The following is a 12,373-nucleotide window of genomic DNA, read 5'->3' as shown; positions in this document are numbered from 1 at the left end:
TTATTTAATATATATATGCTGATAACAGTCTTTTTCTTACAAAAATGTTTAGTTTATACCTTACTTTTTCCATATGATAATAGCCTGAGGTTTTACTTTCTTCTGTTTTGTCAGAAATTACTCTTTTTTTTTTTTTTTTGAGATGGAGTTTTGTTCTTGTTGCCCAGGCTGGAGTGCAATGGTGTGATCTCAGCTCACCACAACCTCCATCTCCCGGGTTCAAGCGATTCTCCTGCCTCAGCCTCCCGAGTAGCTGGGATTACAGGCATGCACCACAGGCCTGGCTAATTTTGTATGTTTAGTAGAGACGGGGTTTCTCCATGTTGGTTAGGCTGTTCGCAAACTCCCAGCCTCAGTTGATCCGCCCGCCTCAGCCTCCCAAAGTGCTGAGATTACAGGCATGAGCCACCGTGCCCGGCCAGAAATTACTCTTTAACAGTTTGATAAATCCTTATGATGGTTACTCAGAGGGCTAATTTTATTTAATAATGAAAAGTGGTATGCCCTGCTAATGGAAGAAGAATGTAATGTGTCTGTTTCTCTGTGCACTTTATAGGTGGAATTATCTGAGTCACTTATTGTCCCATAACTAGTATTCTTCTACCTGCTACTTGTATTTCAAAACTTTTAACATGATGAATTAAGCAATAGCAAAAGGTTAGATTTAAGTTCTTGCCTGATTGTCTACGTTTGAAGTAAGGCATTCCTTTATTTAGAGCAGTGATTTTATAATTTCCTAGGTTAGATGTTCTGATTTTGATGACGTTTTACTCAAAGCCTTTGTACTTGAGGCTATGTCGTAATGATTCACGGGAGAGAATGGTGCCTGATATCCCTCGCTTCAATCTGCAGGTGGCAGTCTTAGTACCTTAGTTGCCAGCTTATTGGAATCACATTTGTTGAGTCTCTGGACAGTGTCTTTTAGAGTATAGATTGCAGGGAACATAGTTGAGATTCACTGAATTTGATGGGTCAAATCTAGTCAGCATCTCCCTCTGCGCTGTTAGTCAGACTGCTTTTAAAACTAAGTAAAGGTAATTTGTTAATTAGATGGCTGAAAGGAAAATTGTTAGTGCATTATTTTATTTTTCAGATATGGATTATATAGCTCACCATTTGATCCAGTCCTCTTTGATTTGGAGATGAGTGGCTCTTCTTGTAAAAATGTTTATAACAGCAGCATTGGTGTCCAGTCAGATGAAATTGATTTATCAGATGTCCTTTCAGGTAGTGATTTCTTTTATTAAAGGAAATTCTGAATGTTGTGTCTTGGATTTAAGTTGCCATTTGACTTAATAGATTATAGTCATGATGTTTTGTCTTTAGAAAACTAAAATTCCTTAGAACTTATCATATGAATTATTAAAATGTTTCCTAGAAGTTCTTAACTTCCTCCTTCCCTCTGAAGAAAATCCCAGTATATTAAAGTCATATTTGAAAGGGTTGTGACTTTAATTTTTTGTTTTTGTTATGCATTTCATTTCAGTGTGATTTTAATGCTTATGAGACTATTTAAAATGTATTTGTTGTAGCCTTTTCAGTTTTATTTGATGTATCTTTGCTGCCTCTATAAAGTTAAAAAACATTTCCTATTTCAAAAATACAAAATTAGTAATATATACTTACTGTAATAAGGATGCACAAACAAAAGATAATTTTCTGAATCTGTCACTTTCTTGAGGTAAGCTTTGTATACATTACATATATCCTTTTATACTTTCTAAAGAATGTGTTTTTCGGATGTATGCATGACACTATTTTTATAATCTTTTTAAGTGCTAAAATTTGCTGTTTATTTTTGTTAGATAAAAGAGTGACCGTTTCATTTTTTTCTTCCATCTAATTGTACTTATTGCAGATGTTGTTAGGATACAAAAAATGTTAGAAAATTTGCAAACAGATTAAGGTAATAACCAGATATAAGTAAATTTTGAGAGAGAAGTTCAATTTTGTTGAAAAGTAACTTATGAGGTGTAATAAAAGCAAAATTAAAAAAATCAAATACAAAAATGTAAATGAAATGTAAAATGCCTCAACCCCAACCTTTCCACCCTCTTAGGTTACTATTGTTAACTGGATGTTTAGCTATTTAAACTTGTTTGCAACCTGTATTCGTTAATATAGTTTCTAATGAAAGAGCATACTACCCATACTGGTCTGTCACTTGCTTTTTAATTGCTTATGCTGCCTTGAATATATGTGTTATTACTATTTGATGACTTAGGCTCTTGATTGCCTTATACGCATCTCACCATTTTCTGTCTTCTCTATCCAAGTGACGCATCAATTAGACCATTGTAATTTATGATTGGAACTAGTAGGAGAGACTAGAACTGGAGATACCAATGCCTTCAGTATACCAAAAGAAGCAGTGAAATCTGTTAGGGTGAAAGCGTAAGGGAAGGACTGTAAGGTTCATTCCAAGCTCTGAGGTCATCAAGTTTGCAAATGAGCAAAGAAGACTCAGAACAAGGAATTTAGAAATCATGATATGTCGGCCGGGCACGGTGGCTCACGCCTGTAATCCCAGCACTTTGGGAGGCCGAGGTGGGCGGATCACGAGGTCAGGAGATTGAGACCATCCTGGCTAACACGGTGAAACCCCGTCTCTACTAAAAATGCCAAAAAAATTAGCCAAATGCGGTGGTGGGCACCTGTAGGCTGAGGCAGGAGAATGGCGTGAACCCGGGAGGCAGAGCTTGCAGTGAGCTGAGATAGCGCCACTGCACTCCAGCCCGGGCGAAAGAAAGAGTGAGCCTCCGCCTCAAAAAAAAAAAAAAATTATGATGTGTCTCCACTTTAATGTCTCATTGTGTTGTTCCTCATTATTAGTCTCTCTACAGCATTTTTTGTTGTTGTTGTTAATGGCATCAGTGGCACAAGACAGAAATGTGAATGTCATTCATGATACTTATATCTTTCTTATCACCCACATTGAGGATATCACCATATGGCACCTATTTTTCCACCAGTGTATGCAGTTGTTCCTCTCTATCCGTGGGGAATTGGTTCCAGGACTCCTTGCAGACAACAAAATCTGTACATACTCAAGTCCCTTATAAAAAATGATGTAGTGCAGTTTGTGTATAACTTACACACATCCTGCTGTGTGCCTTAAATCATTTCTACATCACTTATAATACCTAATACGATGTTAATGCTACATGAGTACTTGTTATACTGTATTGTTTAGGGAATAATGACAAGAAAAAAAGGCTGTAACAGACTCAGCCATTCATTTTTTTCCCCTGAATATTTTCTGTCTGTAGTTGGTTGAATCCATGGATGCCAAACCCACAGATACAGAGAGCTGAGTGTATGTCAAGTTTGCTCACTCTGTTACCTCCCATGATCACAAGTTACAGTCATCTTGAACCCATACTACAATCATAGCTTTCACACTGGTCTGCCTACATCTGTTCTTGCCTCACTTTGGTACATTCTCCACATTGCATTGAGTATGATCTTTCAGTTACTTTACCTTTCTCCTTAGAGTACTTTTCAGGTCTTCCCATCTTCTGAAGTGCAAAGTTTCTAATACAGCATATAAAATCCTAAATGATTTGGCTCTCTTTTCCTTGCCACTTTATCTTGTGTCATTGCCCCGTTTAGTCTTCTTTGGCCCTGTGATTCTCAAAGTGTGTTCTATAGACCCCCAAAGGGTTCCTGAGATCATTAAGGGGATCTATATGGTCATAACTATTTTGATGATAGTAGAATGATGTTATTTGTCTTTTTGATTTCGTTGACATTTTTATCGATTGTGAAAAAGCATGGTGTTATTCACTGTGCACTTGTAATAAAAATGTCGGTTTCATTTTAAAATGCCCTTGACGTTGCAGTAAAAATTATTAATTTTATTAAAATTTTAACCCATGAATACACATCTTTTATTCTGAGATGAATGATACATATGCATAGAGTACTTCTGTGGCATGCCAAAGTACCATGCTTGTTTCAGGGAGATGTGAAGTTCAGTTACAAGCTGAACTACTTGCTTGTTTCTTGGAATACCATTTTTATTTGCAGTAATGACTGACAGACAAACTACGCCCATTTACACTGCGTTATTTGACGGTTGTTTTTTGAAAAGTGAATGAGAAACATCTCCCATAGTGAGCTTGATAGCTTCCCAGTGTGTAGACTTTTCTCATGGAGTCTGATATTAGAGAGTGTAATTTTCCAATACTGGATAATGAAATGTGTCAACATTTGGAATATTTGTATACAGTGGTGAACCAATATTTTCCAAATGATCAGTGCGTGATGTTTCACCAGTATGCATGGGTAAAGTTCTTTAAAAGTATAAAATATATCAGTTGATCTTAATGTAACAGAGTTTGAGAAGTTCATTGGTAAGATTTCAGATACCACATTGTAACCTTTAAGAAATTACCACTTGTCAAGTTTTTGAATATGCAAGTATTTTAAAATATTCTTTTTCCAACTACATATTTGTGTTGGGCCAGATGTTTTCACCTACTTCTGCTAAAACAACATTTTATAACACGTCGAATACAGAGGCAGGTAGGAGAATCCAAGTATCCTCTGATACTTCACATTTTAAAGAGATTTTTAAATAGGTAAAACATTGTCACTTTTTCCATTAAATTATTTTTTCTTCAGAAAACAGTTATTTTTCATCAAATTATGCTATTTTAACATTTAATGGGTTTATTATTAAATGAATTAATATTTAAATTTCACACCTTAAAATTTCTACTATGGTAAATACCAGTAAAACAATGGAAACAAAAGCTCTTCAGGGTGCTTAATATTTTAAAGATATGTAGAGGGATCTTAGAATTGAGAACTGTTCCTCTAGCCATATTATTCTTTCAGTTCCTTAAATGTGCCATGTTTCTTTGCTATGGGGATTTCACTCATGTTCTTTCTGCATGGCTTTTCTGCCACTTCAAGGGAGCAAATGTATGAAACTCTCTTATTCTTCCCATTAATCCCCTCATTTTGTTAGAGAAGCATTTTATTATCCCATACCTTAGGACTGATTGCCCCTTGACTTACTAGTCCTTTAAATTTCTCTTAAGTAAAACCTTGCAGCTTAAAAAAAAGTTGCGTTGATTCCTAATAACCACTAACATAGAATATAGTCTTCGTGAGGACTGGGACTTACCTTTTATTCTTCTGTCTCCCAATTCTTGTATTGAGTAAGTGTGCAATAAGCATTTTTTGGAGCATGTGTCAGGCCCTATGCTGACCCCCAATAAGACATTGGAAAACAAGGTTATGACAGTTTATTCTTGTGTTTGATAGTCCTTCAGCTGTTAATGACAGTTTTTATATCTCCCCATTCTTTTCATCTGTGAATTCTGTTTTGCTTTGTGATTTAAATAATTCTGTTTAAATGAGTGCTAATTCCAAAAAAAAAAAAAAAATTGCAAAGTAGTGAATATAATCCTTGCCTTCCCAAGCTACATTCGCGGTCCCTGTGAATTCATTTGTGTTCTTCCCTCTAGACTTCTTGCTGTGGTTTTATTAGTCATATAGTTGTGGCTACATGGTTTTTTCTTTTAAAAACTACTTATGCTAGCTTAAACTATTTTTATGACCATGAAGTAGTGTGCCTCATTCTATAAAACTGATAATATGAACAAAATACAAGAAACAATGTGTAGATAAACCTTGTTAATATTTTGAAATGTTCATCCTTTGTTTTGTGTCTTATATTTATGCAGTTGACATCTTAGAATGTATTCTGATTTTACATATAGCCAACAGATTAGGTGATAGCTAATGTGACTAGCTGATTTACTACTTTTTTCACCCCATTTGAGATTGAAATCACTTGTTACTAAATGTAAATTTCATGTTACAGGAAACTACCACTCATGTTTCTGTTAATGTGAAGAGCTACTAAGTTGCTTTTATCCAAATCTGCTTTTGTAGCAGGGAAACTGGTGCCTGCTGTTTTGTCAGTTTTCTTAATACCATGCCCATGATTCAAGCACTGTGTAAGAGTTGTGTATTTATATGTTCTAATTAAAATTGAAGTTGCAGCTGTAATTATTGTTGTGACTATTGCTTTTTAAAAATTATCTTCACGTATTATAAAACTTGTCTTTTGCCATTAGGAAATGGAAAGGTCAGTAGTTGCACAGCTGCTGAGGGTAGTTTCACATCTCTCACTGGACTTTTGGAAGTTGAACCTCTGCACTTTACTTGTGTGTCAACTAGTGATGGAACCAGAATAGAAAGGGATGATGCAAGTACGTTTACTGGTATATACCTTCTTTTATTATATACTTTATGCAGTAATAAAGTGATATTTATATATTTAAACATTATTTCTAATTATGTAATTTTCATTGCTGTTAAGTGGAAATTTATTTGTGGGAGGGGCATTTGGGGGAAATATAAATCGTTTTATATTCTTTCCTAAGTCAATTCACAGGGTTTTTTTTTCCCCCTGTACCCACTTAGAACAGTGTCTTAAATCATTCTGTTTTTATGTGTATGCACTTTCAGAAATTTTTTAATTTGAAAAATATCAAATATGTTGGAAATGGAAGAGTAAAAATAGACTACGTGTTTCTACTACTGAATGATGTTTTTGAGAAGGTTGAGATGAGTAAAGAGGGAATACTGTTTCTCGAACTAGTTTAAAACAACCTTGAATATGTGAGGAACTATTTGGGTTTGTTGAATATGTGATGTTCTTGGTGTGTTAAATACCTTCACTTAAAAATTAAGTTTTTGACCATCAATCAGTGGAAACTTGTTTATTTTCTTTCTTGTTTTCTGTGATTTTTTTTTCCTTCTCACGTAGGAAGATCGGTATTTATTTACAGTTACTTCTATTGCAGCATAAATAATAGAAGTCTTTCAGTTAAGATTGGTTTATGATTTTGTATCTGTATTAGTCACTGAAGGGTTTGACTGTTGTCTTAACGTGATTCTTCTGTTAATGGTTTTGTGTAATTGGGTACCATCTTAGTCTCCTCAACAGTTTAACAAAAAGCAAAAACGGTTTGCTAGAGAAGTCGTGAAAAATTTAATCTTAGCTGGTTCCAGAATAGCAGGAGGTTTTAAAAGGAATTGATCAGTTCTTTATTTGAGTGTCTTTTTGTTAGGAATTGCCTTATATATCCAATTGTGGAGGTAGCTACTAAGTGAAATTCACAGTTTATGTAGTGAATATGAGCTTTTTAGATAAAAACCTAATATTTCCTTTATATGGTGATTCTAGGAAGGTCAGAATTAATTTGTATTTGTTTTCTTGGACTATATAGTCATTTTGTAGAAACTTTTACATTTACACTAGAATAGAAACATGCCATGACAAAAAATTTGAACTTTCAGAAAATTATTTTATTATAAATCAGGACCTTTCGTGGAACTGTATTGAAATTAATTATCCTGGGCCTGGCGCGGTGGCTCATGCCTGTAATCCCAGCACTTTGGGAGGCCAAGGTGGGCGGATCATGAGGTCAAGAGATCGAGACCATCCTGGCTAACACAGTGAAACCCCGTCTCTACTAAAAAATACAAAAAAAATTAGCTGGGCATGGTGGTGGTGCCTGTAGTCCCAGCTACTCAGGAGGCTGAGGCAGGAGAATGGTGTGAATGTGAGAGGTGGAGCTTGCAGTGAGCTGAGATCGCGCCACTGCATTCCAGCCTGGGCAAACAGCAAGACTCTGTCTCCAAAAAAAAAAATTAAGTATCCTGGTTTGAGACAAACCTGGTCAACATGGCGAAACCTCGTCTCTACTAAAAATACAAAAAGTATTGCTGGGTGTGGTGGCAGGCACCTGCCTGTAGTCCCAGCTACTTGGGAGGCTGAGGTACGAGAATTGCTTGAACCCGGGAGGTGGAGGTTGCAGTCAGCTGAGATTGTGCCGCTGCACTCTAGCCTGGGTGACAGAGTGAGACGCCGTCTCAAAAAGAAAAAGAAATTAAGTATCCTGGATTTTTATTTTATTTTACAAAAATTCATGTGTTTGCAAAAGGCACATAATTTTTAAAAGATAAAAGATTAGGTTTGAAAAAGTTTTTCTCCACACTCCCCACCCATTTCTCCCCCTGCAAAGCAAGCAATGGAACGAGTTTCTTGTCTTTACAGGGCTAGTCTGTGTATATATATGCCATCACCTCTTTATTTCACCCAAAATGAAACTGCCTAAAGAGAGATTTTTATTAAATGTTGAGGCAAAGTGCTGACTAGTGATTATAAGGAGCTGAAAGATGATTGTAGTCTCTCAGTCCTGTTTACTTTTTTGAAACATGTTAATATTAATATAATACCTATGCGGAAAAGTGCAGAAAATAATTGCATAGCTCGGCAGTTTATCATGATACACATTGTCTGTGTGATGACCAATAAGTAAAGAAAGAACATTTCCAGCACCCCAAAAGGTGTCTTCGTGACCACTTCCATTTATTTCTTCCTCATTTTCTCCAGAAGCTAAACATCATCCTTTTGGAGTAGTTACTTTTTGGTTTTTGTTTATTTCTTTGAATAACCACTTAATGATGCATTCTTGAACAGTGGTTGAGTAAGGTCTGTATAACATAGAATTGCACATGTATGTATATTTGGTTTGCCTTCTTTTCAATCCTATGATTATGGCATTAATCTATATCATTGCATATAGACAGTTGGTTCTTTTTCATTGCTCTTTAGGATTCTTTTGTCCGAATGCAACAAAATTTATGTATCCACTATTGGTTTGTATACTGCTGATAGACATTTGAGTTGTTTCATTGTGGAGCTAATAGTACTGATGGATATACTTTTGTCTTGAATATGAATGTGGAAGTTGATTCACTGCTTCATAGGGTATTCATATATTCAGCTTCAGTAAGTAAGTAACCTTTTTGCTACTGGTTCCTATTTAAATACTGTGAAGTCAAATACTCAGAGTATTGATCTTGCAAATTTGTTGAGAATTGTAGAGGGTCAAATTCTATAAATATTCCATCCATACTTAATAATGTTAACTCTGCACTTGTTGGTGAAGTGTACTCTATATATCCTTTTGGTCAAGTTTGCTAGTTGTGTTCTTCAAATTCTCTATCTTTATTGGTTATTTTACTGTTTGTTTTTTAGTTAATGAGGCCAGTAAGTTAAAAAATGGTAGATTTATTTATTTTTTGTCATCAAGTTTTATACACTTTGAGACCATCATATAAATTTAGAATGGTTGTGTCTTTCTTGGGAATTCTTCGATCATTATGAATTATCTTTTATTATTATTTTTTGAGATGGGGTCTTGCTATGTTGCCCAGGCTGGTCTTGGGCTCGAATGTCCCTCCTGCCCCTATCTCGCAAGTACCTAGGATTGCAGGCACACACCACTGCACCTGGCATTAGTTATCTTTTTATCTTTAAGTTTGCTATTTCTCCGAGGATTTACCTCGTCTGATGTTTACTTAGCTAACACCAGCCTTCTTTGGCTGCTATTTGTATGGTATATATTTTTCCATCTTTTTACTTTCAACTTTTCAGTGTTTCCTTATGTTTTAGATATACTTTTTATAAGTGGCATGTAGTTGCATTTATTAAAAATCCAGCCTGACATTTTTGTCTTTCAATGGGAGAATTTAATTCAGTTACATTTAATGTGATTAGTGATATATTCCTGTTTAAGTCTGCCATGATTTTTTATATGTACTATTCTATTTCTCATTGTCCTGATGGTTGGTTACATGCTTCTTTTTCCTCCTTTTCTGTTTTTAGGGCTGATTATATTTTTTATTGGTCAATTTTTCCATTTTTTTCTTGAACCGTTCTTTTAGTAATTATATCATTGAGATCACAGTATGTACTCTGATTCCAGAAGTATATGTTTCTTCCCATAATACATTATTAATTCTCATAATCCAGAGTATATAGTCTAGATTCCAGAAGTATGTATGAATTCCCATGATACATTATTATAATTTTTTATATTCAGTATTCACTTGGATTTACCTCATAATTCCATTTTCATTGATTTTTATTCCTTTGTCTTTGAGCTTTTATCTGGTATGATTTTTCTTAGGTCTGAAAAATACTCTTAAGATCTCTTTTTGTACTTATCTACTGATGACACATTCAATTAGGTTTTTTGGGAAAAAGTTCAAAGTTTTATGAATAATCAAATGAACAAACAGCATAGCCATTATCCAGATTCCAATATCATTGTTATTTTTTCACATTTGTCTATTCTTTTTTTCTTTGCCAAAATACTTCAAAACAGATCTTAATATCCGATAACTACCTAAATTAATTATAATTTATTATGAAACCAGTGTTGTTGTAAACAATCAGTTTTGCAGTGTCATCTGATTTTCAATACATGATTAAACAATATAATATAGAATTCTATAGGGATTCTAAGTTACTAGTTATTTTTACTGGTGATTTAAAGGTAATCTTTCCTTGTCTCTTAGCTTAGTTTGTATTTGTTAGAAGTCATCTGTCAGTCTTATTATTGCTTTTTAAAGGTCGTTTCTCAAACTTTCTGAGATTGCCCTTCTGCCCTTTTTTTGCTTTCAGAATTTTTCTGTGATGTTTCTACATGTGGTTTCATTTGTGTTTATTCCGCTTCAGATTGATAGGACTTCTTGAATCTTTAGTTGATAGCCTCCTGAAGTTTTAGCTGATATCCTTCACAGCTTTAGGGAAATAACCAGTTAACTCTTTAAATATTGCTTCTGCTCTATTTTGTCTCCTGTCTTTTTGAGTCTCCATTTTTATATATGTTGTATCTCATCATCATAACTGATAGAATTTTCAATTGTTTTATCTCTCCTTAGTTAATTATGGATATTTTCTTCTAATCCATCTTTTTTTTATACTTATTCTATCTTCTGCTATCTAATCATTTATGGGAAAACTACTCTGCTCCCACTTTACTGCAGTGTTGCCTCTGTAGTAAGTATCTCATATATATATGGGTCTGTTTCTGTTTCATTGGTCATTTATTTGGCCTTTTGTTAATACTCTATTGCCTTTTTTTTTTTTTTTTTTCTGATACAGAGTGAGACACTGTGTAGCCCAGGCTGAAGTGCAGTGGCTGAATCTTGGCTCACTGTAGCCTCACCTCCTGGGCTCAAGTGATTCTTCCACCTCAACCTCTTGATAGTTGGGATTATAGACATGCACCACCATCAGTGAATTTTTTTATGTTTAGCATAAATGAGGTTTTGCCATGTTGGCTCAGCTGGTCTTGAATTCCTGATCTCAAGTGATTTGCCTGCCTCGGCCTCCCAAAGTGCTGGGATTACAAGCGTGAGCCACCGTGCCCAGCCTCTATTGTCTTAGTGTAACTTTATGTTAAGTGTTTATATCTGATAGTAAAAATCTACCAACGTTCTTTTTAGGTAGGTTTTAAAAATTGATTTTCTAATTTTTTTTTTAAATAAAACTCACAATGTTATGCAGTTATCACCACTATCTAATTCTAGAACATTTCCATCACTACAGGAAGAAACTCTTCATCCATTAGCGTTTTCTCCCATTCCCCCCAAACCCTTCCAGTCACTTGGCAACCAGCAGATTGGAGTTTCATCCATTTAGCCTGTATCAGTACATTACTCCTTTTTCTGGCTGAATATTCCATTTTGTTTAGGCATTCATCTACGGGTAAAGATTTAGGCGATTTCTTCTTTTTGGCTGTTATGTCTAATGCTGCTGTGAACATGTTTGTGTAGGTTTTGTTTTGTTTTGTGTTTTTTTTTTTTTTTTGGTCAATGTGTGTTTTCAATTCTCTTGGGTATGTACCTATGAGTACAACCTACAAATATTCTTTTTATTAAAGATTGTTGTTGCTATTCTAGGTCTTTTGTATTTCTGTTTGAATTTTAGATTTCATTTGTCAATTTCTACACAAAATACTTGTTTTTAAAATTTAGGGCCTTTATGTAAATCAGTTTAGGAGAATTGGCATCTTAATATTGACTTTTTAAATGCATTAACACTTGTGTGTGTGTTTTTCTGTCCCCTTAAATCCAGAATACACACTGGCGGTATATATTCTATAATATATTTAGGTCTTTGATTTCTCTTGGTTATGCTTTGTGGTTTTCAACATAGTTTTACATTTTTTTTTTAGATTCTTAGTTATATATTTAATTGTTATGTTGTTATAAGCGATCTTCCTCTTAATCATTCCATTCATTTGGTATTTGTGTATAAAACTATAATTGATTTGTATATATTACTATCACATCTGGTGACAGTGCTATATTATTAATTTTAAAAGTAGTTTATAGTTTGCAGTTTCTTAGAGAATTTTTAATGTGTTGCAATCATGTTGTCTATTAATAGTTTTACTTTTTTCTTTCTCATCATTTTATCGTCATTTTTTCCTTGTGTTATTTTGCGCTTCCTAGGTCTTCCTATATGTTGTTGAATAGAAATGGTAATAGT

At 34.4% G+C, this 12,373-nt stretch overlaps 1 protein-coding gene across 29 annotated transcripts in view; it reads left to right on the top strand.

Annotated features, from left to right (window-relative positions):
- The window catches only part of BIRC6 (baculoviral IAP repeat containing 6), a 263,300-nt gene that overhangs the window by 92,374 nt on the left and 158,553 nt on the right, over window positions 1-12,373 (top strand). For 15 of the 29 annotated variants that reach the window (XR_004669772.3, XM_055108071.2, XM_055108074.2 and 12 more), the window contains 2 exons: window positions 1,094-1,227; window positions 6,093-6,239. Coding sequence is in view for 28 of the 29 variants with exons in the window: in XM_055108071.2 (XP_054964046.1) it covers window positions 1,094-1,227; window positions 6,093-6,239 (281 nt within the window). In the remaining variant the exon portion in view is untranslated. The remainder of the gene's footprint in view (window positions 1-1,093; window positions 1,228-6,092; window positions 6,240-12,373) is intronic. The other 14 variants (XM_034952910.4, XM_063595001.1, XM_063595004.1 and 11 more) reach the window with 1 other exon arrangement.

This window comes from Pan paniscus, chromosome 12 (genome assembly GCF_029289425.2).
Source record: "Pan paniscus chromosome 12, NHGRI_mPanPan1-v2.0_pri, whole genome shotgun sequence".
In the NCBI taxonomy this organism is placed as follows: domain Eukaryota; kingdom Metazoa; phylum Chordata; class Mammalia; order Primates; family Hominidae; genus Pan; species Pan paniscus.
Note: the sequence above shows the minus strand (reverse complement) of the source record. Positions and strands in the feature narration are given on the sequence as shown.